Source organism: Halictus rubicundus, chromosome 2, assembly GCF_050948215.1.
Source record: "Halictus rubicundus isolate RS-2024b chromosome 2, iyHalRubi1_principal, whole genome shotgun sequence".
Taxonomy (NCBI): Eukaryota; Metazoa; Arthropoda; class Insecta; order Hymenoptera; family Halictidae; genus Halictus; species Halictus rubicundus.
In genome coordinates, this window is record NC_135150.1 from 18228561 (window position 1) to 18254740 (window position 26180).

At 42.8% G+C, this 26180-nt stretch overlaps 1 protein-coding gene across 1 annotated transcript in view; it reads right to left on the reverse strand.

Annotated features, from left to right (window-relative positions):
- Cph (BCL11 transcription factor chronophage) overlaps nucleotides 1–26180 on the reverse strand; it is a 54307-nt gene that overhangs the window by 15737 nt on the left and 12390 nt on the right. The window contains exon 2 of the mRNA XM_076805759.1: nucleotides 4603–5055. Within this exon, the coding sequence (XP_076661874.1) occupies nucleotides 4603–5055 (453 nt within the window). The remainder of the gene's footprint in view (nucleotides 1–4602; nucleotides 5056–26180) is intronic.

A 26180-nucleotide genomic window follows, 5' to 3' on the forward strand; every position in this document is an offset into this window, starting at 1 on the left:
GTATTGCTCTAGTAAACGAACTGGCCCCATTCATTTATCTTCCACGTTTTTATATGGTATTACAATCACTTTTAGAGTAATTATTAGACAGACCTTGAACAACCGGAAAAAAATGGATTCCATCGTGGACAAGCCGAAAACGTGGTCGGAACGTGTGAAACTAGGAACAAAGGGTGCCGGAGAGGCCGAGTGTCTAATAAAATTATCATCCGGGCAAAACCTTTTCGAACGAGAGACAATTAAGCCTGAACGAGTCTCGAGAACCGGGAGGGGGTCATTCCGGCGAACGTAATAATATTTACAAAAGTGAGAAGACGCTAATTGTAAGAAGGAGGGGGCGGAGGAGAGCGCAGTGACTCTCATTGGAGCGCGGTCGCGCTCTTCCTTCCCCCCTCCCTCTCCCTCCCTCGCTTTCTCTCTCTCTCTCTCTCTCTCTCTCTCTCTCTCTCTGTTCTCCTCTCTGCGATGCAAAGCAGGCCGCCACGTCAATTTGCACAGGTAAGCACTGAGTTAAGAATCTCAAAGGCTGTGCTTTCAATTCATCAAGGGCGTCGGGCCGCATGAATTTCGTTTGAGGCAGGCGCCGTTTCTTTGAAGTTAATCGGAGTAAACCGCCGCGATCGCGCTCCGGTGTCGATTCGTCGACGAGTGGGTGCGAAATTAAAGCTGTCCTCCCCCTCCCCCCTCGACCTTTATGTACCCGTGAGCCGCAATTCCGCGAGCAGACCGGCAAACCCAGCGCCGCCATTGTTGCCGGAAATTCCTGGACCGCGGCAGAGTCAAACAACGGGCTAACGAATCGATTTTGGACGACCGTAACGCACAAACATAAATTCGCTTCGTTTTATTTCTCTCCTGTTAATCGAATTTTTCACGAACAGTTGCCGCTCTCGTATAAATTAAAATAAAAATTTGAAGACAAAAAATTACTAAAGAATTTTTTCATTTTGTGAAGCCTACATCCATCTTCTCTTCAATTAATTGCCAGAATTTGCCGTGACCAACCCCTTCTTGCCACATCCTTCGCAAGACCCGTGAAAAAAATCGAACAACCGAAGATGACAAGAAAAAAAAAAACAGTTTGAAGTCCACGTGCGCGTAATCCTAACTTCTCCCCTCGTAAATCTTCGCATCTCCTTGTAACTGCAGGACTTTCCCAAGCGCGACCTCTACGTTCGATTTACGATCGTTCGCAGGTATTATTTTTACCCTCATCAGTCCCGTCCTTGACCGTGTCGAATTTTTCGAGACCATACGTACGCGGTACGCGCGCAGCAGAACAGCGGAACAGAAAGTCCAGCAAGGAGCAATAAAGAGATTTAAAAATAAACTATTAATCTTCGACAGGATGAAAAGCAGCCTGGACGTTCTCGCCGTTGGAATATGACAATGTGGCCGGCGATAAAAAGGGGTCACACACGGGGGTAGGAGAGAGGGGAGAGGTAGGTGGACTATGGGGGCAGGTTCACCCCAATCCCCGAGCGGGCTCTTTAAATTCAAAAATCGAATCTACCGCTGTATTGTTCGTGCTCGTTGAAGCGGGATCGACATCAGATGGCAGCCAGTAACTGTACTTTAAAAACTCCCTTTTCTCTCATTCTTTCTGTCGCGGGCCCCCTCTCGACCCAGCGAATTCGAAACCGTGGTTCTCGACGCAGATGACAGTGTCCTGCGCTCTCCTTTCTTTTTATTTTTTTTTTTTTTTCTTTTCACTATGTAGCTCAATTTACGAAAACGTTTCGTTGGGAGAACGCGAACGAACAACGGGGATGGACAGGGGCGCGATATACGAGTAAAATCTAGAACACGGTTTGAACGTTATACGGTGGCATTTTTGCGAGAATTGTTCCTGTCACGGGAGCGTTTCGTGGGCCCGCGGAACACGCTTCATAGAATATGAAAGTCGCGGCGAGCATTTGTTGCCGGAACCCAGACCCCGGCTATATTTATAGAGGTTGCCTTGACTCGGGAGACCCACGGCAGAACTCAAAGCGGAATATGTCAAAACATCACGACAACGCTTCGGTGGCACGTGCCCCGGAGCTTTCATTGCGTGTCGGCGTCAATTAAATTCCCGACGTGCAACCCGCAGCAATTAAAAGTACTCCGGGGCTAAACGCTCATTCATCCCGCGGAATGTGAAACTATGAAATATTGATCGGAATCTGATTAATGGAACGCCGAGGGACCGGTCCGCGGAAACGTAAATAACGATCTCAAACCGGGAGAAAGGTTGGACAGACGCGCGATCCTTCAATGAATCCGGAGAATTCTAAACTCAAGAGACCACGCGGGGGATTAAAACGTTCGTCGTTCAAGAGCCAAGGGTAGTCACGTGACTTTTGCAAAGTCAGCAGGTCGCTAACTGCTGTATAATTTCCGTTCACAGCCTTCAGCCACTGACTTAAGATCCGTCTTGGTCTTGATCCGACGGGTCCTAAGTCTGTGACTAAACTTGTCACATTTTTTGCTCTTTATTATCGATATTATGAATTCCGACGCCAGAAACGTGCTTCAAGTTTTTGGCTTTATTTCGCAGAGAATCAAGACAAAATACAGCTCAATTTGTAGCCGGAGATATTTTCTAGCGCGCGCTACGCTCGATTTCATCCTGAAAACTCATCCAATGGCATAAAAATGCTTGGATTCCACGGCACGCACATCGTCAATTTTTGGCCTATTTCTAACGCTTATATTACCAAATATCTGCATAATCTCATCAGCTCGTGACCAGCGCGCGCTAGATCGAACCTTCCTCTTTCAAACGAGCCCTTTCCCAGCGAAATATATCCCCATATAAGGACGACCAGTTGTGGCGCGCAAAACCATTTTTCGCCTATTTTTGTCGGTAACGTGGTCACTCTACCTTATCGCGAATCTACGGTTTTAAGAGGGTTTTAAACATGACGTGTTTTAAACGATAATGGATAAAGACGAGAATGTAAAAATGAGCCATAAAGTACATTCATGACAAATACACTGTCTAGTAGCAATTGCAGTTGGTCAAAACTTGTGATTTCGAGTCTACAATTGCGAAGCGTGGCGCAACGAACGCGGTCGATTGCAGCTTTTCCAGGTGATACTGGGATTGTTGTGGACAAATGGTAGCATCAGAAACGCGAGATCATTCTCGTAAAACGTAAAACCATTTTTCGTCTATTTTTGTCGGTAACGTGGCACTCTACCTTATCGCGAAACTACGGAGTACCAAGAAACACCGAACAGCCAATCGCTTTATGCTGGAGCTTTTAATTGATCGTTAGCCACGGGCCGCATAGTCATTTCATTGTCACTCGCTCTTCGGACACTTGGGATCAGCTCAAGTACTTTGCAAAATGTAGCGAAATAAAAATTTAAACGGAGGTTATACACCGAGGTTTTTATGCGGTTTTTACGTTTTTCAGAATACTTTGTTATAGGTTGGATTTTCAACATTCGGTACAACCCTTCCTAATTGCAGGCACTAACAGTCGCGTAAGAGATAAAAACTTTTTCCTAATTAATCTTTTTAAGCCCCGGGGTGGTAAAATTTCGTTCGACTTTTTAATGGACGTTATAAAATCATAGTCACGGCGCATATGTCACCACTAACGGTCGTAGTGTGAGTAGTTGCCCAACCCCCTTCAATCATTTCAGATTCACGACCAGACTGTGGATCTTTGTGTGTTGACGGTGCTCGCGATCTAAAGCCAATTGCAATTGTATAGTGTCATTTTATTTTTAGTGAAATAGTAATTCGTGCACAATATTTACAAAAATGTCCACGCAACGTAATTTCGAAGATCCACAGTTTAATTGTAACAACCATGTAGCTGAAGGTGCCACCCCCGACAAACAATATTTAACTCAAGTGAAACTTGACACCCGTTATGAAAATGATTTGTGTATAGACTTTACAAAACCATCTAATTAATGATAAAGAAAATGCGTTTTGCGAAAATTGACGTTACTCGAATGAAGAAAAACTTAGAAACAAGTCACTCTGACCTGACCAGTAGTTCTAGTGTTAAATATTCTCTAATATTCATTTGTGACGCTGTAAATTTTTACACTGTAAATATGGGTCTTTCGTGTCAAATGCGTTCTTTAGCGACTAACAGAAAATCCTAAATCAAGATTGTTGCAATGACTTTGACAAATAATTTGTTGAAATATTTCATATCGTAAATACTCGATATATGTCAACAGCACGGGTCTTGCCAGCGACAAGTATCGTCCAGGAGATATATCTAAGCCGTGTTGTGTACATCCCCCGGTAGTGGGGATAGTTCCGCGACGTTTATCGTCTAGATGTTGGCGACATATACAGAGAAATCATTGCAGTATGAAGAAAAATCGTCCGTACACGAAAGACCTTTACAGTTTAAGGGTTTCTAAAACCATAAAAACGATGTCAACATTTCTTAAAGAGCATCAACTGCTCTATCGTCTTAGAGTACCAAAGATTGTTCTTTGGAGACGCATGCGAGTCGACCACGAGAATAATTTGGACGGAGGATTTTCCGTCGGGGGTAGGAAACGCGAACGGGTCACGGGTTAAGCACCACGGTGGCAATTAACCTCGGCGTAGATAACGAAGTAGACAGACAGACAGGGACTCACCAGAATTGACTGTGTTCGTGTCCGCGTCGACGGACTCTATCTTCGGCTTCTTCGGGAGGTCCTCTTTGTCCTCGTCGGAGGTCTCTGTCCGTCTTTTAGGCGTCGAGCTGGCACTGGCTTTGAGCTCGATCGGACTTCCAGCATCCGGTCCTGAACCTTGAGGCGTCGGTGGACTCTCCAGCCTGCCCCCGCCTCGTTTGTTGATTGGGGCGGATATGCTCGGCACCGAGTTCAGCTTCGAGTCCTGGTCCACGGTCTTCAGGGCGAGGGCGTCCTCCGGGTCGGAATCCTCCGGAGCCGCCGTCGCCGGTGGACTATGGCAACCCTGAAGCGTGCTGCGACAGTGGTTCACCTTGTGCTCGATGAACCGCACGATCTCGCCGAGGGGGTAGGACGCCCTGCAACCCCCGCATTGGACGGTGTCTGGGGAGGTGGTGCCTTGCGAGGTTTCCGCTGCAACCAGAAAAGTCGAACAACCTCTTCAGACAACCCTGCCTTCAATCTTTCAATCTTTCAATGTTAACTATTTATCCGGAATCAAAGTCTGCTGTGAGCATCGAGGGACTAACAATTTATATTCCATGCAAGATTTTTTACCGGATCGAATGGACCATCTTCATCAACTCATCACGGGGCAACATTTTTCTGACGAACACATAAACATTTGGTAGACTGTTAAGGGGTTGGGTAAAATTTTCATTTCTTGGGTAAAATTAAGATATCAAATTTGAGTAGTTCATTAAGAGATAAATCAGGTATATTGTGAAATGAATAAAATGCCACGATTTCCGGCCGCGTTGAAATATACAAGACGCAATTACATGAAGATAATTAATATAAACCCCTACGGGATAAGGTGAGAAATTCGATAATGACAGATGAGAATCGGGGCGGGGTAGATTAACAATTAAATGCAGGATAAATCGATAATCCAATATTCCACAATTCACACCGGGGTCTAATTCTTTGATTCGGCGTGAAATATGGCGGTGCTTACACGGTCAAGAGGACCCGCGTTTGCGCGCCTGGCCATTGGTCAATCAAGCTCCGCCCCGAAAGAATCGAACGGAGTCCGCGCACAAACTGAAAACTGTCCACGGAAAATCGCGTCGAAATTGAACAGAGCACACAGAACGCCCTAATCGACGCAGGAAAACAAATATTGACGGTAGACTGCGGATTTTATGCATTTATGACAAGAATGGATAACCGTCATTTAAAGCAGTGGACGTATTAAAGAGATTTAAGGATATCAGCGTATTGGTTTCAACTTAATAAAATAATGAAAACAAGAAATACATTTTTATTTCGCTCCTGCGTCTCGCAGTCAATGCAAACATTTCTTATTTTGCATAAAGATCCGCAGTCTAATGGACGGGAACGAACACTAGGAAAAATAAATTCATAGGGCAAGATTATTCATCTATACAAACGATCCCTGATAAAAATTCTCATTAGAGAACAGAGACGCATGGAACGTTTAGAAATTTAACCTAATATGTTCTAAATTGTCGAAGCACTACAAAATGGCGTGAAAAGACTGATTAAAAGATTAGGTGGATCTAGTGAAATCAAGAATTTTCGGATGCATATGAATTGTATGGTGAAAATTATTCGAGCAAATAAATCAAAAAGGGTGTATAATTATTGTATTTTATGTGTAAAATGTTTTTCTGGCCAATAAAAGCAAATGCAAATAAAAATCGTCATTGACATGAAAAATATTATATATAAAATGGAATATGTTTGCCCTTTTTATAAGGTACAAAGTGAGATAATTTTTTACTGATTTTAAGCAGGGTTCAATCATCCCCAAAAATCAAGGAAATATCCTTTAGCAATCTCTATTATCATCTTCATTGTACGCAATATTAACTGAGAATTCAAATCCCACATAAACTTCTGTAGACAAATTTAAAGAAATCTCAATCCGAAGAAATTATCTTTACCTCATCAGGGGTAGAATATTCCAAAGAAGACAAGAACCTCGTGAAGCTTATTTACACATCGTGCCAAGTATTATCGAATAAAAAATGCTACGAAAGTCCTATATGCATATTCATGATTTTTATCGATTATTTTCTGGCGGGGATAGCGGACGAAACGAGGAGGACAATAAACGGTTCTCTTGTTTGATGGGGTGAGTCTCGATATCTTGACGGTGGCTCGAGTCGAGGGAAAGATCGATGTATGAAACCATGCCAATCTCTATGTTAATGGGCCGAAGTATGAGAACGGGGGGCACGGAAGAGCCGCAAGAATCTCCGGCAGAAGGTCTGCTCGAGGACACTTAAAAGTGAATTGTTACGTCTGCGGCTGACCCCGGGACCTTCGCCCACTCCTGTTCGCCGGCGACGGGGGTGAATTATAAGACTTGCGTAGAAGGAAATTAGATCTCTATATCAGCCGCGGGCGCTTTCCTCCGAAAGCTAACCGAATTTCCCTTTCTGTTGTTTGGCCGGTGAGCGAGTCGAGTCGCGAATCGAGTCCGTGGGTACGGATTTATACGCGAGCCGTGATTTCATTATGAAACGGCGACCCGGTATCGCTGGGAAATATTCGGGAACGGATCCGCGATCTTTCTGGCACATCTCCTCTCTCTCTGTTCGCTTGTAAATTTTCTGCTCGTCCCGCGGACCCCGGATTTTACTTCATCCCGGTCGTCGAGTCACAATTTTCCTCCCGCCCGCGTTTTGAAACCCCCGTAAACGCGTCGCATTGTATTCCGACGTTTAATTAATTGCATATTGGTCGTGGAAAATGTTTTTATGAATGGCGATGGCAATTACGGTAACAATATGAAATATTAATGCGAGCGTGGCTACCGTTCCCTTTAAATGTACAATGTAAGGGAATTTATTAGCGATTTTAGAAACCTCTATTGTCGACGGCCTGTGCTCCATTATTTTGACGCGCTAGGTGGTAATCTTGCACTCGATTTTACAGCAACAAATATCTTTCGCAATCCATTGAAAAAGATATATATAAAAATAAAATTCTTTGAAGCAATCTCAAAAGAAAATTCAGACCACGAGACAGGAATTTCCTAAATCAATAAAATTTCCTTAATAAAATAAATTTGGATAGAGATTCCTTTATGAAAATTGAAAGTACACGTCCTTTAGCCTAGACCCACACAGAGTACCATTATTAGTCACCGATACTCAATTTTACAGCAAGAAATACCTTTCGCAATCCATTGAGAAAAAGTATATATAAAAATAAAATTCTTGGAAGCAATCTAAAAAGAAAATTCAGACCACGAGACCGGAATTTCCTAAATCACTAAAATTTCCTTAATAAAATAAATTTGGATAGAGATTCCTTTATGAAAATTGAAAGTACACGTCCTTTAGCCTAGTCCCACACAGAGTTCCATTATTAGTCACCGATACTCAATTTTACAGCAAGAAATACCTTTCGCACTCCATTGAAAAAAAATAAATATAAAAATAAAATTCTTGGAAGCAATCTAAAAAGAAAATTCAGACCACGAGACCGGAATTTCCTAAATCAATAAAATTTCCTTAATAAAATAAATTTGAATAGAGATTCCTTTATGAAAATTGAAGGTACACGTCCTTTAGCCTAATCCCACACAGTGTCCCATTATTAGTCACAGATACGGATCGCCAGTGGCACAATAATAACTGAAAAAAGCACGCTCTATGGAGCAACATCTCCCAAAAGCAATCAAGATAAGCATCGTCGTTTTATGCACCTCGGGCTGCCTGTCACCGGAAGGACGCGTACCTGGGTGCAACAGGAAGCGAGATAAATCCTCGGACACAATTGCGTCCAAAGATCGATCCATCGAGATGCAGCGCGAGATCGAATCTGGAAAAATCGGCGAGAAAAGGGACGCTTCGCAGCGCCAACAAACTACGACGGTGCACAAAATTGTTAAACACGACCCGGAGAAGTGTCCGTTGAAGTATTTTTATGATGGGAACCAGACACGAATAACCTACTGTTATTTACACAGTACATAGTTCATACATACATATGTACATACTTCACAGTACATACATTGTAGAAAAAATCAAGGACGATTTTTGTTTCATCAAACGTCCTCGTTGAAGATGCAAGCTGCACATTGTTGCAAACGTTGACGTACATTTGACAAGTTTTTCACGTAATTCATCGTCTTATTAATTATGGGGGACAGAATTGTTTGTCAAAAATTTGGTGAGAATTTTAGTGAGAAATTTATTGATTCAATAAATTAGATTAGTTTTATTTATTTCTCGAAGCTACTGGGCGTGCAAACGAAGCGTCAAAGTTGGACAGATCCTGGCAAAAATGGTACAAATTTTTATTCGTATTTGTACGAAAATGGCACACTGTGCAAAAATTCGAAGGCGACGAAAGAAGGGAGAAAACGAGCACAGAGGATTAATTTCGGAATGTGTGTGATTGAAATACGTTTCTCTCGTTTCTCGCATGGAAAATGGCAACTTCTTCAGGGTGCCTGGATGCAATACGAAGCCGTTAGCCCAACAATTTCAAGGTGTCTCGTAAGTTCGTGCACAGTAGCGGCGAAGAAGAAATTCCGAAACAGAGGGTACACGAACTCGGGTAGTCGCAGTTTATGCGAAGGGGGGAAAGTAAAGTCCAAGAGGCGAGGAGAGAGAGAGAGAAAGAGAGAAAGAGAGGGGGCAAAAACGGCGATCGTAGAGGCCGCGGACGGAAAAAGAACGAGACAGCGACCCGGTTCTGAATGGACGTTCGGGTCCGTTATTCGCCTACGATTCAAAAGCGCTCGGTTAGAAACAAGAGACGCGCGACCGGTCGTTAACGACAATGGGCTTTTGTTTTTTCGGGGGCAGATGTTGGATCTGAGTGCACGGGACGCTGCGACGGGGTACGAGAGGAGAGAGAGAGAGATAGAGGGAAACAGAGATAGAGAGAGAGAGAGAGAGGAGCAACCCCCGGTTTTAGAGATCCTCGGGGCCCGTGCGGGGCCTCGAAGGTGAGCGAAGGAGGACCCCGGGACCGACACGTGTCTCCTCGTCACTTCGCCGATCTCCCTCTCGTGTGCGGACGCGTGTGCGCTTGTGTCTCTCCTCTCCTCTCCTTGTGCTCTCGAGCGAACCGTGTCTCTCCTCCTTGTAACCTGTCCGCAAACCGGTCGAAAGGAGATATACTCTCGCCGCCCCAATCGGGTGTCGTCGGCTGCTTATTCATTTAGCAGCTTCCTGCTCGGCACGTTCCCGTTTGTTGCAAAATCCGGTACGCTCTGCTCCCCATCAAGCATTTAGCAGATACCTGGCGCGGGGGTGGATACGCTTTGCCCACCGATGGTCCCCCCTTCCAGCTACCCTTTCGCTACAAAACAATTCCTTAATGATAAGACTTTACCGAGATTCGCCACCGTTTAATTTTCTTTCAGAAGTGGTCGAGGTCAAATGCATTTGCACGACGCAGACTTCGTTAAAATGCGTGGGTGTTTCTTATTTGAGTCTTGGAGAGGGTGGTTAACCCTTGGCTTGAGTTAGGTTCAGGTGGGGGCAAGAATTTCTTCAACCAACGATACTATATTTAATTTTTATACCGAAACAATTGATTTTCTTTTTATGTCAATATATTTCCCTATGTTAAGTGTTGTGTCCAGTTACGAATAATATTAAAAGATAGTTCCCTATATTAGGGATTGTGTCCAGTTATGAATAATTTTAAAAGATAGTTCCCTATATTAAGGGTTGTGTCCAGTTACGAATAATATTAAAAGATAGCTATACTGTGTTCTAGATTGACGTTAGATTAATTTTTCAGCTTCTGTGTTTGATACAAGAACACAAACCCCACAGTTCAATTGTTAGAAATAAATTTTTAATGGCTCTCATTATTCCAGTATGCTAAGCTGTTCTGTAAGATTTGGAAGGAACTGTAATCACTTTCTATTTACCTATGTGAATGTACCTATTTCTATGTACTAATTGTCTATGTACTTATTTATTTTCCTTCAACCTGTTTCAAAAACATGCACTTTATAGAAGCCTTTTTGTCAGAAGTGCGTTCATCGTATATATATATAGACTGCGGATCTTTATGCAAAATAAAAAATATTTGCATTGATCGCAAGACACCGGAGCGAAATAATTTTCTTCTTTTAATTATTTTGGTAAGCTAGAGCATTTAAATCTTTTTAATGTGTCCACTGCTTTAAATTGTGCTTATCTATTTTTGTCATAAATGCACAAGTTATTATATAATGTATTGTGTATTGAAACTAACGAAAGTCAATGGTCAATTAAACTGTAAAGAATTGTCTCGAACCCTTTTTTAAATTCTCCACGTCAATAAATGTGTAAAAGCTCAGCCAGCTTCACCCTCGTCTCACATTAGGCGAGCGTAGTTCGAACGGTAATCTCCAACGTTTTGTAATTAAGTAGCATCGTCGCGATCATGGCGTTTTTAGTAGCCAGATTAAAACGTAAACTGCAACGAGATACGACAATGCTTCCGGGAGATCGGGAAAATTGCACTGTCTCCCGGAGAGCTCCTTAATTTCCTTGTTTTTGATTCGATTCCTCCCTTATCTGGCAGAAACCAGAAACCGAGTGGCCACGGGGATACGTTGGGGGGTAGTAGAGTGTATCGCGTATAGGAGGCCGCGAATAGCCGGGAAAAGATAACATAAAAATACAATATTGCTCCGCGAATGTAAGTTGGATTGCTTACAAATTGGCCCATACATCTGTAATGCCTCGATCACTGTACCCGCGTGGCTCCCTTATTCCCACAGACTTCGTAATTTCCATCTACGAGTGGGGCGGATACGTATGGGAACCGTTCAAGGACACGTCCCGAGCTTATTAGTTCTCCACATTAATTTTCTTTCCTCCGCTCTCCGGGAAAGACGTAACGTCCGGAACAGAGAATCTGACGATGGACGCCAATTACTCGGTATCGATTTCACATCGAGTCGTCAATCCCGAATTCAGTCCGCTTCGCGATTATTCGCACCCTTTTCTAAACACCCCCACCCCTTCCCGTTATTCTAGTTCCAAGCAAACTCCATTTTATTAACCCTTAACGGTCCGGAAATATTTCTAGTTTACTCCCCTCCAGATAGAAGCTATTTTTCATGCGAAGAGAAACTGTGGACTCAACATTTTTATGTCAAGTACAGAAAGCAAAATATTTATATTTTATTTTATACATATTTATATTTTATTTCTGCCGCAATATACACGGCATTGGTCCGTCAAGGGTTAACGCAGTAGAGTACTGCGTGGAATGTGCTTCATTTGCATTAATTTCTAAACACATTCTTCACCTTATTGTATTTTAGTTCTCATTAAACTCTGCTTTAGTGCTCTCATTACCCCTCATTTGTATCAGTTTGGAAAATATTCTGCTGGAAATTAAACTGGGAATTCCGGTCCCAATTTCAGTAAATTTATTATTGAAAGTATTAAACGTAACCCTTTGCACTCGAGTGGTGATTCTGAACCACCACTAGAAATTGTTGTGACATTATTTTTAAAAAATTACAAAAAATATTACAAAATATTTGTTACGTTACAAAATTTGTATTGAATAGATTACTAAACATTTAAATATTATATAATCGGATCAGTTTCGTATGAATAAAATGAAAATATTCTAAGACGGAAGAAAAATCTAGTTTCGGAATGAAAATAGCACCGAGTGCAAAGGGTTAAATGTCTCCGGAGAATATTCTGATTTCAAAAGTATCATGCAAGATCATTGTTTCAAATAAATCACCTTATAAAAGAATTGGCTGAAATCATTCAATAGCATAATAATTTGCAGATTTGAGATCCATGCAAATACTGTTTGCGAAACAGTTTCCAAAAGAAAATGGCCGCGAAAATGATCGGAAATCAAAGATCAGGCAACATCGAATTACAAAATGCGCCCGGATGGCAGGAACGCTGGCGCGGAATGATTTTTTCCCGAAAACACAGCCGCACCGGCGCGGCGATACAAACGCGGCCAACACTGATAAACTGACGGATATCCCGAGGCGGTTTCCTTGTTAGGACATCCGTCCTGTCAAAACGTCCAGAGGACACATCGAAGCAATTGAATTACGATCATCCCCAGGGCGAGGCTCCGACCGTAACCAATAATTCCATTATCCATTAGTATTGGGTCGCAGCAATTTCCTTCTCCGAGCGAGGTATCTAACGCGCCCCGTACGTGGCAGCGACGAACCACGCGAAATATAGAAACGGATCAAGAAACTGATAGATTCCTGGCACACGTCACAAAACTATCGAACCATCGTTCGACGTCGACGGCGAAAACGCGATTTCGGCGCTCGAAAATGGAAAATTTTTTTTTGTTTTTAAATAAGTGAGTGATAGGGATGTGTTTTAGGAACATTCCAAAGGAAGCAAATCCGAAAAAGTTCTATCCCCCCACCACGACCCACAGGAGGCCGGCAAAGTTCGAGGAACAAATTAAGAACGTGAAATTGTCACCTTTCACATGATTTTTTTCAATATTCAAATGCAATTTAAAAGAAAACTATTAGAAATAGCTGAGTTGGGTTTAGACAATACGAAAGCTTACATCTTCCAGGATTTTAAACGATGTTAAAACAAGTAATTGTTATTACATTTTGAAGATTATAGTTTTCTCAAGTGAGCACAAGTTTTTCACCTAAATTTGAACTTTAAGTATGCATATGTTAGCCGGAACCTAACAGAACCTAGCGACGACTACACTGTGATAAACCATGATTAGGTGACCATTGATGGTTAAAACTATGATTAGTTTTATCTATTAAATTTCATTCAATTATCTCTAATGGTTTAGAAGTTATTATTTTAGAGCTCCAAAATGGCATTTTCGCCCACTGTGCGACGATAGGGGCCCGTCGCGTCGGCCGATCGTTTCAAAACCGAAAAACGTCTCGTTTGCCGTCATTTCGAACGCTCCGCAAAATTTCCGCAAAAGGCAATTTAAACAATTTAGCAAAACGTTGTCAAATTTCTTCTTGTAACAGAACGATAAAATTCGTTCTTCGTAATTGCATGACTTTAGAAAAATTCTATTTGCAGGTTAGAATCGATGTATTAACATTTTATTTACCGAAGTCTTCTTTTTAGATAGCAATGCTAAGATGAACATTTACTGAAATAAATTCTTAGTTGTGAGCTATCCATTTTAGAAAAGTATTGAATAATCACTGGCAGGTAAAGTGTTAACAGCTACAGTGACTTCACTCATTCTTCATAAAAGTCTCTGACTAATAGACTGGAGTCATCGAAACTCCACGAAGCTTGTTAACAAACGGTAATCTGGCTATGTACATTATAAGTACAATCTCAGATTCAGTGTCATTATAAAAATGGCACTAACAGCTACGATTTCTAGCACAGAACTTATTGTAGTAAATTTTTTGAAGAGCCTTGGTTTGCAGCTAAGAGTTTATTTCAGTGAATCTTTTGACCAGAAACACAGCTATGATTTACATCCAGACATTGATCTAAGTAAATTGGCTCATTTTCAGTCCTAAACAAACACACCACCTGAAGTAACACGATCTAATCACTCTTTTCGAGATTCTTATTGAAAGAAAGATTCTATAGTCCTCGCTTTATGCAATAATACAGTGCATCAGAAGCACATTAATATACAGTATTAATTTGAATATCTCTCGAAACTGTCGCCGCCCAAAAAACCGTGCGCCACCGCTAAGGGTTGAAGCCATCAACCGCCATGAATCGGTAATTAGGTTGCCTGCAACGATCTCCATAGCAATTGCGCGTACCTCGAAGGAGAATGATCGCGCGAGCTTTCGTAACGCGTCTGCAGGTTCGCAGCCGATTTCCCAATCGGGTCTACGGTTCTCAAAACACGGAGAATTATTCGGCAGTCAATAGTGTTCCCGTTCGTGTTGTTTACCTTCGGGCGCCATTGAGCGTGGCTGGAATCCGACGGTGACCATCGAGCCCTTAACGTGCACCGATCGTCGACGATTTCGATCACGATCACGTAAACGCGAGCGTACACGATCCAAGTTCACCGAGCACCGATCATCCTACACGATTTTGGCCGATTTCCGAGATTCGCCCGGTTAGACACGAATATGAGGTAGCATCAACGACGAGATCTGTATTCATCCATGCTCGGATGCTGACTGGAGCATCGGGGCACGCACGGGGCCGGCCAAGGGCCAAGGGCCCCGACAGGATATCAAAGGAAAGAAAGGACCTACCAGGCTCGTCGCGTTCTTCCGTGGTGGGGGCAATTTTTATACGAAACCCCCACTTTTTTCCAGGATCTTTCTCTCGCCCTTTTTCCCTGCGCCCTTTCTCCGCGCCCGGAAACCACATCGGCCCTTTCGACTTTCCTCCAGGGGTGAACAGTTTTTAACCCCGGAGGAACGAGTTCGCTGGCCGGTCGGAACGAACCTACCCCACAAAGGATCCAAAATGGCGTTGATCGTGCACATGGTTTTTTTCCGGCGACGACCCTTACCTGCATCGGGGACGTTGCGCGCCTCGATGCGCCTAAGGGAGGATTGATGGAGTAGAGAGAAAAAAAAAACGTTGACCCTTCGCGATCGAGAAAAAATCCGGAGAGCCGTTTTGTGGATCGCGATGCGGATCCAGGACTACGCTCCTCTTGTACCCGCCTATTTTACGGAAGCTTTTCTTCCGTATCTTTGATCGTTTTCTCTTTTAAAGGACGCTCCTACGAAGTCCTTAGAACACGAGACCAGACCTAACGGGTACTGGCGCTCGAATGGAAACGGGGTCACCGATGTATAGCACATAAGACCGATCAGGGTGAATGCAAGGGGAGGGAGAACGATAGGAAATTTGTATTTCAGTATTCGAATCAGGATCTGTTGCCCGGAAAAATTATTTTTTCCTTTAAAAGATTTTTGTTCCTTTAAAAATAGGGATGGAAAACCTATGATATGCAGATAGTTGTGTTTCCTATTTTTCGACGCGTGACGTCAAGAAAAATTGTGAATTTGGCTTCTTTTTAAATAGTCATTAGCGAGAATAATTATTTATTTAAAATAAAAATTGTCTGCGCCAGTTGCAAGAGACTCGGGTCAGAAGAAATTATTTTTATTTTAACAATTTCAACAAGCTCAGAATAATAGCTTGCCGCTCACAAATAATTGCAAGAGCCTGAAGCCACAAGAAATTATTTTTATTTTAAAAATTTCAACAAGCTGAGAATAATAGATTGCCACTCACAAAATCATTTTAACCTTTCCACTGTTTTAAATTGCATCTATGCATTTTTGCCATAAACCCATAGAATACACTATGGATTAGGTCTATACAGGGTGTTCATTTGAAAACTTCCCAGCCGAATATCTCGGAAAGTATGAAAGATATTAAAAGAGTGTAAAACACGTGTCCAAGGATTTCGAGGGGTCAGTACCAGTTTTTTATTTGGGTGGCGTTTTCATGGTCATTCGAAGGTCACCTTTGTTTTTTCAAATGGAAACCTATAATTTTTATTATGGGATGTTACTGTACGTAAAAAGAGTTTTTATACGCGCACTAGTTTCGGAAATATTTAAAGAGAAGTTTTTGATTTTCCGTTTGAAAAAATAAAGTTGTCCTTCAAATGACCTTGAAAACGCCACCCCTCTTTCGCCCTCGAGATCCTTGAACACCCTGTCGATTACGTTAGTAAGAGTCAGTTTTTGACTTATGCCTGAACTTTCAGTTGCTGTTGAAGAACCTATTTAAGAATCCTCAACCATAGGCCGGTAGACTTGAAAAAATTATGGAGTAATCGCTGGTAGATGTGTTAAAATTATCATTGATAAAGTAATTGACCAGAATTTCAACAATATGGTCCCTGTGCTCGAGGAATGAATGGCCCAGATGGTTTACTGCTTCGCCGCGGAAGTCGCATCGCGATTAAAAACTGTTTTGTCGCGGTTTAATTTTCGCCGAAATTACGAGTCGCTGGGGCGGCATCAGGCGCACGATTCGCAAAAGCATGAACGAAAAATCCCGTCGGCGCGGATCGAGTTCGCCGACGAGCCCGACGAGTTCGAAGTTGGAACAAGCGCCCTTTCGCGGGCCCGGTCGCGGTTCCGGGTAACGTTTTCGGAAACTCGAGTTTCGCCGGCAGAAATTCGGCGGAACAACGGTCGCGGGGATGGCTGAACAGGGGCGGCGCGGCGGCGGCGGGCGGGGTGTGCCCGGGGCGGGACGGTCGCGTTAATTCTCGCTCGAGAAAATTCGCGCGATCGTTAATTATTTCGCGTGACATGCTTCGGCACTTGGCGCGTTCGCGCGTTGTCAAAAGTTTGCATTCGGATGTTTTGCGGCGAGCGAGCAGCGAGTTTCGCGGGGGGACGTTTTGAATAATGTAACAACGAAGCTCTGGCCCCCCTCCTCCTGCTCCTCCGCCTCCGCCTGCCTCCCCCCTCTTTCCTCTCTTTACCACGGAACTTTCTAATTAACCGAGGCCGGCCGTGGCGAAAGAGAAAACGCGTCCGGAGAAGAGCGCGAGCAAGACAGAGGAGTGCGAACGGTTTCGGGATGTTTCGACGGGGGTGGGTGACCAGAGGGGAGAAGAAAAAGAGACGGCGAAACACGCATCGAATGGTGCCCGTGCCGGACAATAAAACAGGCCTCCATGGTGTTTCGTCGCCGCGTTCCCCGTTGGCGATCCTGCGCGGCCGTTGTTATCGCGGGTTCTCATCGTTTGTTTTCCGGTCATTGTCGGGAACGGGAACAACGGCAAGTGACGCGTGCCGTTTCGCGGTTGCCGGAAAAATTCTGGCTACGCGCGCGGAAACGAGAATAGCTGACTTGGATCCGCTCCGCGAAGCCCTTTGCGACACAAAGGTGCGCGCCGAAAGGTTCGACGACAAAAATAATAATTCACCGGTTGAATTTCACTAAGTACGATTCGCGAACTCGACGAAAAACGTTAACCGTCCTCGGGTTCTTGACTTCAGTTTCACAGCGGCGCGGCGCCTCGATTTCCGCGATCGGCCGCGTCGCGTCGCGACGTTCCCAGGCGTCCGCCGCCGGAGTCGAAGATTTCGACTCCCACGAAAGGTGAAAACTCGGCTCGGGCTCGCCTCGCCTCGCTCGGCTGGCAAAGGCCACGCACGGTCGTGGAACGTCGACAGGGACGTGACAGGATGTCCCGATGTGGATTTGGTAGACGCTGCAGCGCGCTGGCTGGCACGCCAGCTGGACCCGGCGCGTCCCTCCTCTAACTGTACCCACATGATTTATTTTGATGAAAAAATCAGGAAAGGGGTTTTCCTTGAAAGAAACCGTGCCGCGATTGAAAAGGGGGACGCGGGACACAGGTCAAACTCTCTAGGACCTGTTTGGCCGTTTCTCAATGGACAATGTCCTGCGCTGCCCCGGCCACAAAGGACCCCCGGGACTAGAGATCCTCCCACGATACGCATGTGGAGCGACGATAGAGAGAAGGATCTAACCCGGCCGAGTGGGAATCCGACGGGGAAAGAGAAAGACGCCGCGCGCGCACCGTATACCCATTCACGGCCCGTGAGAACCAGATTTCATATTTCTCATAACCGCCCGTCCGGCCGACCGCGGAACGGATAGAGCCTCGCACTTTTCTAGCCGGTGTGCATCCTTTCCGATGGATAAAGGCACGAAAACTCCGGACCCGGTCAACCGACGCGATCTCTTTCTCTCTCTCTCTCTGTTTCTCTCTCAATCCGTTTGTTTGGAACCGGTCACCTGACCGCCAGACTCGCTTTGTCCGTCCAACTTGGTCAATTTACCTGTTGCAATGAGAATCGACTGCGTCGTGGGAAGCACATGTTTTCCCCGGCTATCTGATGGGCGCCCGCAGAACGGGAAATGGCTATTCAGGAAGCTACAGTGATTTCTTTATATATGTCGCCAACGCCTGCATGATAAACGTCGCGGAACTATCCCCACTACCGCGGGATGTACCCCGCGAGGGGCCTAGGACGCCGAGGAGTGTAAACATAACACGGCTTAGATATATCTCCTGGACGATACTTGTCGCTGGCAACACCCGCGCTATTGACATATATCGAGAATTCACTGTATTCACGATATGAAATATTTCAACAAACTATTTGTCAAAGTCATTGCGATAACCTTGACTTAGGATTTTCTGTTAGTCGCTAAAGAACGTATTAGACACGAAAGACCATGTTTACAGTGTAAAAGTTAACTATTTGAGCGTCACAAATAAATATTAGAGAATATTTAACGCTAGAAGTACTGGTGGGGTCAGAGAGACTTGTTTCTAATTTTTTCTTTATTCGAGTAATGTCAATTTTCCCAAAACACATTTTCTTTATCATTAATCAGATGGTTTTGTAAAGTCTATACAAAAATCATTTTCATAACGGATGTCAAGTTTCACTTCAGTTATATATTGTTTGTCGGGGGTGGCACCGTCGACCACATAGTTGCTATGATTATTGACAAATTGAGAACTCACTGTACTTGAGTTTGAAACGCGTTGTTCGAAGGCGGAATTGAAAATTGGGTGCGAGGGAGACTTTTTTGTTTCCATATAGATCATTGTCACACATGACAAGTGACACATGACTGACAGTGATTTTTGACTGGGTTTAGAAATTCATTTTTATTATGAGATATCCAGATAACCCGAATTTTATTGGAGCCTCTCGAATTCAAAATGGTTAAGACAGCATCCACTATAATACATTTTAAATTTCTAGTTTTGGTTTCATTAATTAAATTACTCTGATTTTGTAAGAATCTCTGGGGTTGATATTTGACACTTAACGTGTTAATCGAGTCGTTTATGGATGCTATGTGGATTTGTTGGTTTTGGATTTGTGGTATACCGACGTCGAGTTTGTAGTCGAAAATGTCGGTTCAGTCTTGTTTCACGGAGAAAAAAAAGCCGGTATTGCAGGTCAATTCGTCTCGCAGCAACCATAATTTTTTCCCCTTTTTACAGGGAGCAGCGTCCCGAGCTGCACCACGATTACACGAAATTCATTCCACTCGATAAACCACCGATTCGAGGATCACACAAGCGATAAATTGATCTATGACAGGTCGTATCAATCCCGAGATCCCTTTGTCATCGAGCGCTTCAGGGCCGTAAAGAATACTCACAATGCTCCTTGTCTTACACCGAGCATTAACAGTATGTGGTAAATATTGCCTTATAAAAATGGCAACCCTAAATTTTTCCACTATAAATGAATTTTTATAGCTTCAATAATTGTAAAATATAAAACCGGTCATTTTTACCGTGGTAGGTTTAGTGTTAATGTATTGAATTTTTTCCTTTAAAATCGTAATAAAAATTGTATAATTAGATTTACACACGCAATGAGTAAAATAGTTGTCTGCTTAAACCTCGCCCAGAGTCTCCTAAAGATTATTAAGTACTTCATCCAGATGATGAGCCATTATTTTAGAATTTTATACCCTCAATGCTGCATTTTCATACAATTATTTTTACTTCAGTAGATCTCCCAATAGACAGCGAACACCTCCCCTCGAGCTCGGTTGAAAAATCATCCAATTACGAAGATTAAATAGGAAGAAGCGAAATTAACTCCGGCTCTCCGATTATCATCCAGTTTAAATTTAATTCCTCACACACACACACGAGGAGCATTAAAAATGTATAGACACATGAATTATGAATTCGGATACACGGGCCGATGAATAATTCATCGCAATTAGCCAACATCTTTCCGCGTCCTCGACGACAACGTCAAAATGGTCGGCCATAGTCGCAGTCGTGGCCGACCTCGGGCTTCGATGCGGGCATCGCAGAAAAACTCGTGACTCCTAATTTCTTTTTTTTTTTTTTCTTTCACACCGTTGCTCCGGGATCCCGTCGCGCAGCGTCCCGCGGATCGGCCACGCAATTGGTCCAGCCGGGCACAATGAGTTATCTCGGACAATCCCACTCTCTCCACCGAACCCCGGGTGGATTTTTTTGAAAAAAAAATATAGAAAAGAAAAGAGAGAGAGAGAGAGAGAGAGAAGAGAACCGTTCCCGCTGAGCAATTTTAACGGCGACGGCCAATCAGACGACGACTAGCGAAAACCGGCACGCCACTGGTCGAGAAAGAGCCCAGGCGTGTTGACGACGTTCCACGGCCGGTTTTTCTTCTTCTTCTTATTCAACTTCCGGATCAGCAATGGCCGGACATGACTCCGAACGGTCCCGCGTTTTGTCACCTTTATCTCATTGTACGCGTCCTCTCGCCCGTTACTTTTCACCTACTCGGTGCCCGTCGCTCGTCAAAGCAAATATCCTGCGAGCTGGCCGCCGCCGTGACCCGAAAATCGCGTCTCGAATCGCCATTTCCGCTTCCGGTGCGAAACTCCAGAACGACCGTGGACCGCGCCTCCAGATTTGCGCAACCCACTCGGCGAGTTCCTTATTCCGCGGATAATCGGCTGATTTTTCTTTGTCTCTGATTGGTCGAGCCTTTTTTTTGATAACACAGTCGCTTATAAACCATCACACTAAAAATTCTAAGAAAATTGGAATCATTCTTAAGACGTTAATCGTCGTTCCGAAAATCCTACAAAATTGAGATTATAACTCAATTTTGCAATTGAACACTTCTATTTTGCAATTGATGCGATTCCAGCAAGAAGGCAGCTCCATTCTTGCGAATTTTTTTATTTATTTTATCTCAATTAAAACTTCTTGAAAAATGAAATATGTTTGTATTCGTATATTTGTATATTATTTGTATATTTGTATATATTTGTATATTCAATTTGTATATTTCAAGTGTATTTCACCTGCAAGCTTCAACCATTATCAATGTGAGCAATAAATTGGCAGCTCTAGGTACTTTTACATATTTTTGTTACATATCCTATTTCACTTAGAAAATGTAATTTTTCACTTACAGTAACAAAAAGTGGGCTTCAAGAAATAACTACACTGGTTTCAACGTGTATTGGTGCTATAGAGACAGTTATTTGAGGCTTAATTTCTGCATTGTATCATGAGAATATAATTACTAGACTGCGGATCTTTGTGCAAAATAAAAATTTTCTACCTGAATTGCAACAAACTGGAATCAAATAGAATGTTATTTTCTTTCTTAGTATGTTTAATAGGATGAAAATAATGTAACAGCATTTTAAAATTTTTCTATTGTTTTTGCTGTTTTAAAATACGCCCACCCATTTTTTGTCATAAATACATAAAATCGGCAGTTTAGTAATTACATTATAAATTATAGTGACGACTCTTCTTAAGAATTGCTTGCTACCTCTGTTTCCACTTTGACACAAAGAGATTCGATTCCATATTTATTGGAACAGCAAAATAGGCATAAAAATTTCCTTAGGTTTCGAATGTTAAAGAATCTTGGACACAACAATCCAAAACAATACAGTACGTGACGTGTATGTGTACAGTGTCAACACAAAGAAACGTCTACCGTTGTGCAATTCATCATTCGTTTATGTCATCGGTAGATCGCTAGTTTTATGCATTTATAGCACGAACTGCCTACGTATGACACATTCTATTAGAAAGTTTAGGGGCATTTAACGAGGCCTTTGCTTTATTACAGCCTAATAAAGCCACCGACAGGATAAATAAATTTTTCCTCGATTACACTTTAAAATTATTCGATAAAGCTTTATGGTCGCTTAAAAGTCCGCGATCCCGTAGAAATGGACAACAATGATATCTGTTACGTTACTGCGCGACGCATAAACTTTCACTTGACATTTCGAAACGCCAATTCACCCAAAACTAGTGGCAACAATGAACCGATACCGACAAAATGGTCCGATATTTTTATGAGGCGGACGTATGTGCTTGACTCCTTCTCAATAGTCATCGATCGATGCAACGGGAGTCTCTAAAATTCCCTAATTGAACTATCACGTGCTGAAATTAATTTCTGTGTTCAGAGAATCCTACAATAATACTTGATCTGCTGTAGCTTTACGCTTTAAATAAAAAAATTTCAGTTGCAATCTCTTAATTTACAGAAATACATTTTACAACAGAAAAAGGAAAAATATTCGGTAAATACATTTCAGAATATTCATTAAATTGAACAAAAAGTTCATTCACTAAAGTTTAAATTCGATAATAACAGAAAACATGAGCGTTCTGATTTTCTTCTGCAGTGTATAAACCGGTGGATTATCCAAAGACTCTCTAATAAAGTAATACATTAACACTAGAACTACCGAGCCCTAAACTTGACTTAGACTTATCCCTTTATAATAACAGCAAGATTGAATTTGATCGGGTTTCAAACGATTTTTATGGTAACGTGTACTCCAAAGAAGAGATATATTAAAAAATTTCTAGTGAAAACGTTTTCATAGCTTCAGTAATGATGAAAGAAGAAATCATCCACCAGTCATTTTGACTGGTTCGGTAGTTCTAGTGTTAATCGCGGTTGTTCAAAAATAGGAGTGACGCGAAACAGACCGAATTTTCGAACCGGTCCGGACAGAATTCGAAAAGGGGTAAACTTTCAGCGGGGGTAGCGCACGGGGGTTAATGAAACCAGTTTCCGGAAGACACGTCGAGGCTCCGGCACACTTCACAGTCCCCCGAATTTCCCTGACATAAGCGACTGGTTCGTGAACGGGGAAACCGAATCCATCGAACACCACGAAAATCCTCAAGGCTACGCCATTACGGAGTCTCCTCTTTCCCATTTAATTACACGCCGCCAGGAGGGCGAGGCTCCCCGTAAAGTGGCACCCCGAAGTAGCGTTCAAGTTCCCAAAGTTACGGCGTTCCCAAACGAGCGCATATAACTGGCTCGCGGGCGTACCGAGCCGCGCAGAGAGACTCGACTCGACTCGACTCGACTCGACTCGACTCGACTCGACTCGACTCGACTCGACTCGACTCGACTCGACCCGACTCGACCCGACTCGAGAGTCAAGTCGACTCGGAAACGGCCGGAAAATCTAAAAACGACTCGCGTCCACCGTGTTCCTCTGAACTTGGTCTCCAGAAAGATCCTATTTATAGGAGGGCCGAATGCACGCGCGTGGCTCCGCTCCCGTTGCACCATAAAGACCCCCGTGTACGCGTCGAAACGTGTTGCGATGCATTGGCATCTAGGCTTCGCTGGACCATTTTTGCTGTTTCTAATGTCTTCATCGTATTTTATAAATTTATCAGTGGGTGGTTGTAATTTAAAACAGCAGAAGGAGTGACAGAATTGTTTCAATTTCAAGCGAATTAATTAAACTAGCTACTGCTGCATCAAGTGAAAAGATTAACGTGTCTAGAAGGAGTAGCTTCAAAAATATATTTCAAAAAATTGAGAAATGAAGTTATATAGTTGTAAAAATTCTTAAATGCTTCTTGCTTCTTGCAACAAACGCACACAATTTTTATTTTCCATAAAAATATATGCAGTCTAGTTATCAGACTGAAGATATTGCGTATTTATGACAAGAATGAGTTGGTGTAGTCTAAAATGGCGCAGAGGTTTAAAGGATCTAAAAATATCAATTCCTACCATGTTAATTATTATTATTAACTTTGGCAGACAATTTTAATTTCCATAAATATCCACAGTCTAGTTATCAGCAGATCTATATGCAAAGGAATTGATGCGTGATGAACGCACTGAAGATTTTGCGTATTTACGACAAAACTGAGTTGGTGTAATATAAAATGGCGCAGAGGTTCAAACGATCTAAAAATATCAATTCCTACCTTATTAATTATTATTATAATTAATTTTTGCAGACAATTTTTATTTTCCATAAATATCCGCATTCTACTTATCAGGTGATCTATACGCAAAGGAACTGATGCGTGATGAACGCACTAAAGATTTTGCGTACTTATGACAAGAGTGAGTTGGTGTAATCTAAAATGGCGCAGAGGTTCAAAAGATTCAAAAACATCAATTCCTACCTTATTTCTTATTATTATAATTAATTTTTGCAGACAATTTTTATTTTCCATAAATATCCGCATTCTACTTATCAGGTGATCTATACGGAAAGAAACTGATGCGTGATGAACGCACTGAAGATTTTCCGTATTTATGACAACAGCGAGTTGGTGTAATCTAAAATGGCGTAGAGGTTCAAAAGATTCAAAAATATCAATTCCCACCTTATTTCTTAGTATTATAACTTTTGCGGACAATTTTTATTTGGCATGTCAGCGTGCCTGGACGTGTGTAGGGGGCCTAACGTTTGACCAGAGACACGGAAACACGGCCGTCGAAAATAGTCGCAACCATGACGGCTCGAGAGAAGACGCCACCTGACCCGCTGCAGGCGAGCCTTGAACGAGACCTTTCGCGATGGAGGAATTTAGACCGCTTCCTATCGGAGACACCCTTTCCAGATAATGGTCCGAGGAGCGGCGACGTGATTGCCGGCTCGACGCCGGAAGGGAACTCGTCGATAATCGATCGCCCGGGAAAATACTTTAATTCCGGGAAGAAAGCGCCCCAACGGTGACCCCTGCCCGGTTCTTGCGGGCTACCATCGAAGTCTCGACTTTCTAAATGCTGAAATGCTCGCCCGGTTAGGTTATGACGGCGCGTGGACGCGTTGCCGTCCTCCAGGACGAACGTGAGTCCCTTGGCGTCGGGGAAGTTAGGTTCGCGCAACTTGTGACAAGTGATGCGCGCGGTGTTGCATTCTCCGCGAGTGCATAAGAGCAGCTGAAAGGGAAATAAATAATTGTTGCATCATGCTAGTCTTCGTTTGGTTGCAGTTTCTGGTGCTGCGAAATCGTTTGGAGAAGTGAGAATTGTGATAACGAAGGGTTATTTCTTTCTTGAAGAACGGTGAAGAGTGAAATTGGAATTTTTAATTTTGGCTGATCCTGATTCGTAACTAGCAGACTGACTCTTTTGTGTATACTTATGGATTAGCAAAAGTTTAGAAAGAGGATTTACAAATTTTGATATTTGTGCGACAGATTTTGTAGGAGGTATACATTCTTTTACATTTGTAATTTTAATACGTCAAGTGCCAAATATCAACCCCAGAAATTCTTACAAAATCAGAGTAATTTAATTAGTGAAACCACAACTAGAAATTTAAAATGTATTATAGGGGATGCTGTCTTACCCCTTTTGAATTCGAAAGACTCCAATAAAATTCGGTTTATCTGGACATCTCATAATAAAAATGAATTTCCAAACCCAGTGACTGACGTGGCAGTTAACGTGTTAATTTAATTTAATTTTTAACCCGTTGGAACCGGGAAGTAATACGCTATTGTGCGCGAGTTTTGCAATTTATGATCATAAAATCCTAATAATAGAAAACCACCGAACAATTAGCAATCGTATGGTTAAATAATTGTCAACAGAAAAGAGCTAAAAAATGCGTCCATACGACAGATGTTCGGTTTTTCCTCGTTAAACAAGCTTCGGTTTAGTGTACAATTTGCTTCGGAATAGCACAGAAAGTCCAATTATTTATAATCCACAACCAGCCTTGAGAAGGCAAAGGTTTATCCGCCTCGGCGACAATGGCCAGGCGAAACGAGCGAGTACGTCCGCTCCTGATGCAAATGGGTCAATCAATCCTTCAAACCTCGATAGCCAGTTCTCTAAAAGAGCTGAAAGAAAGCGTAACAAGTTGACCTTTCGGCTATTGATAAAATGTCAA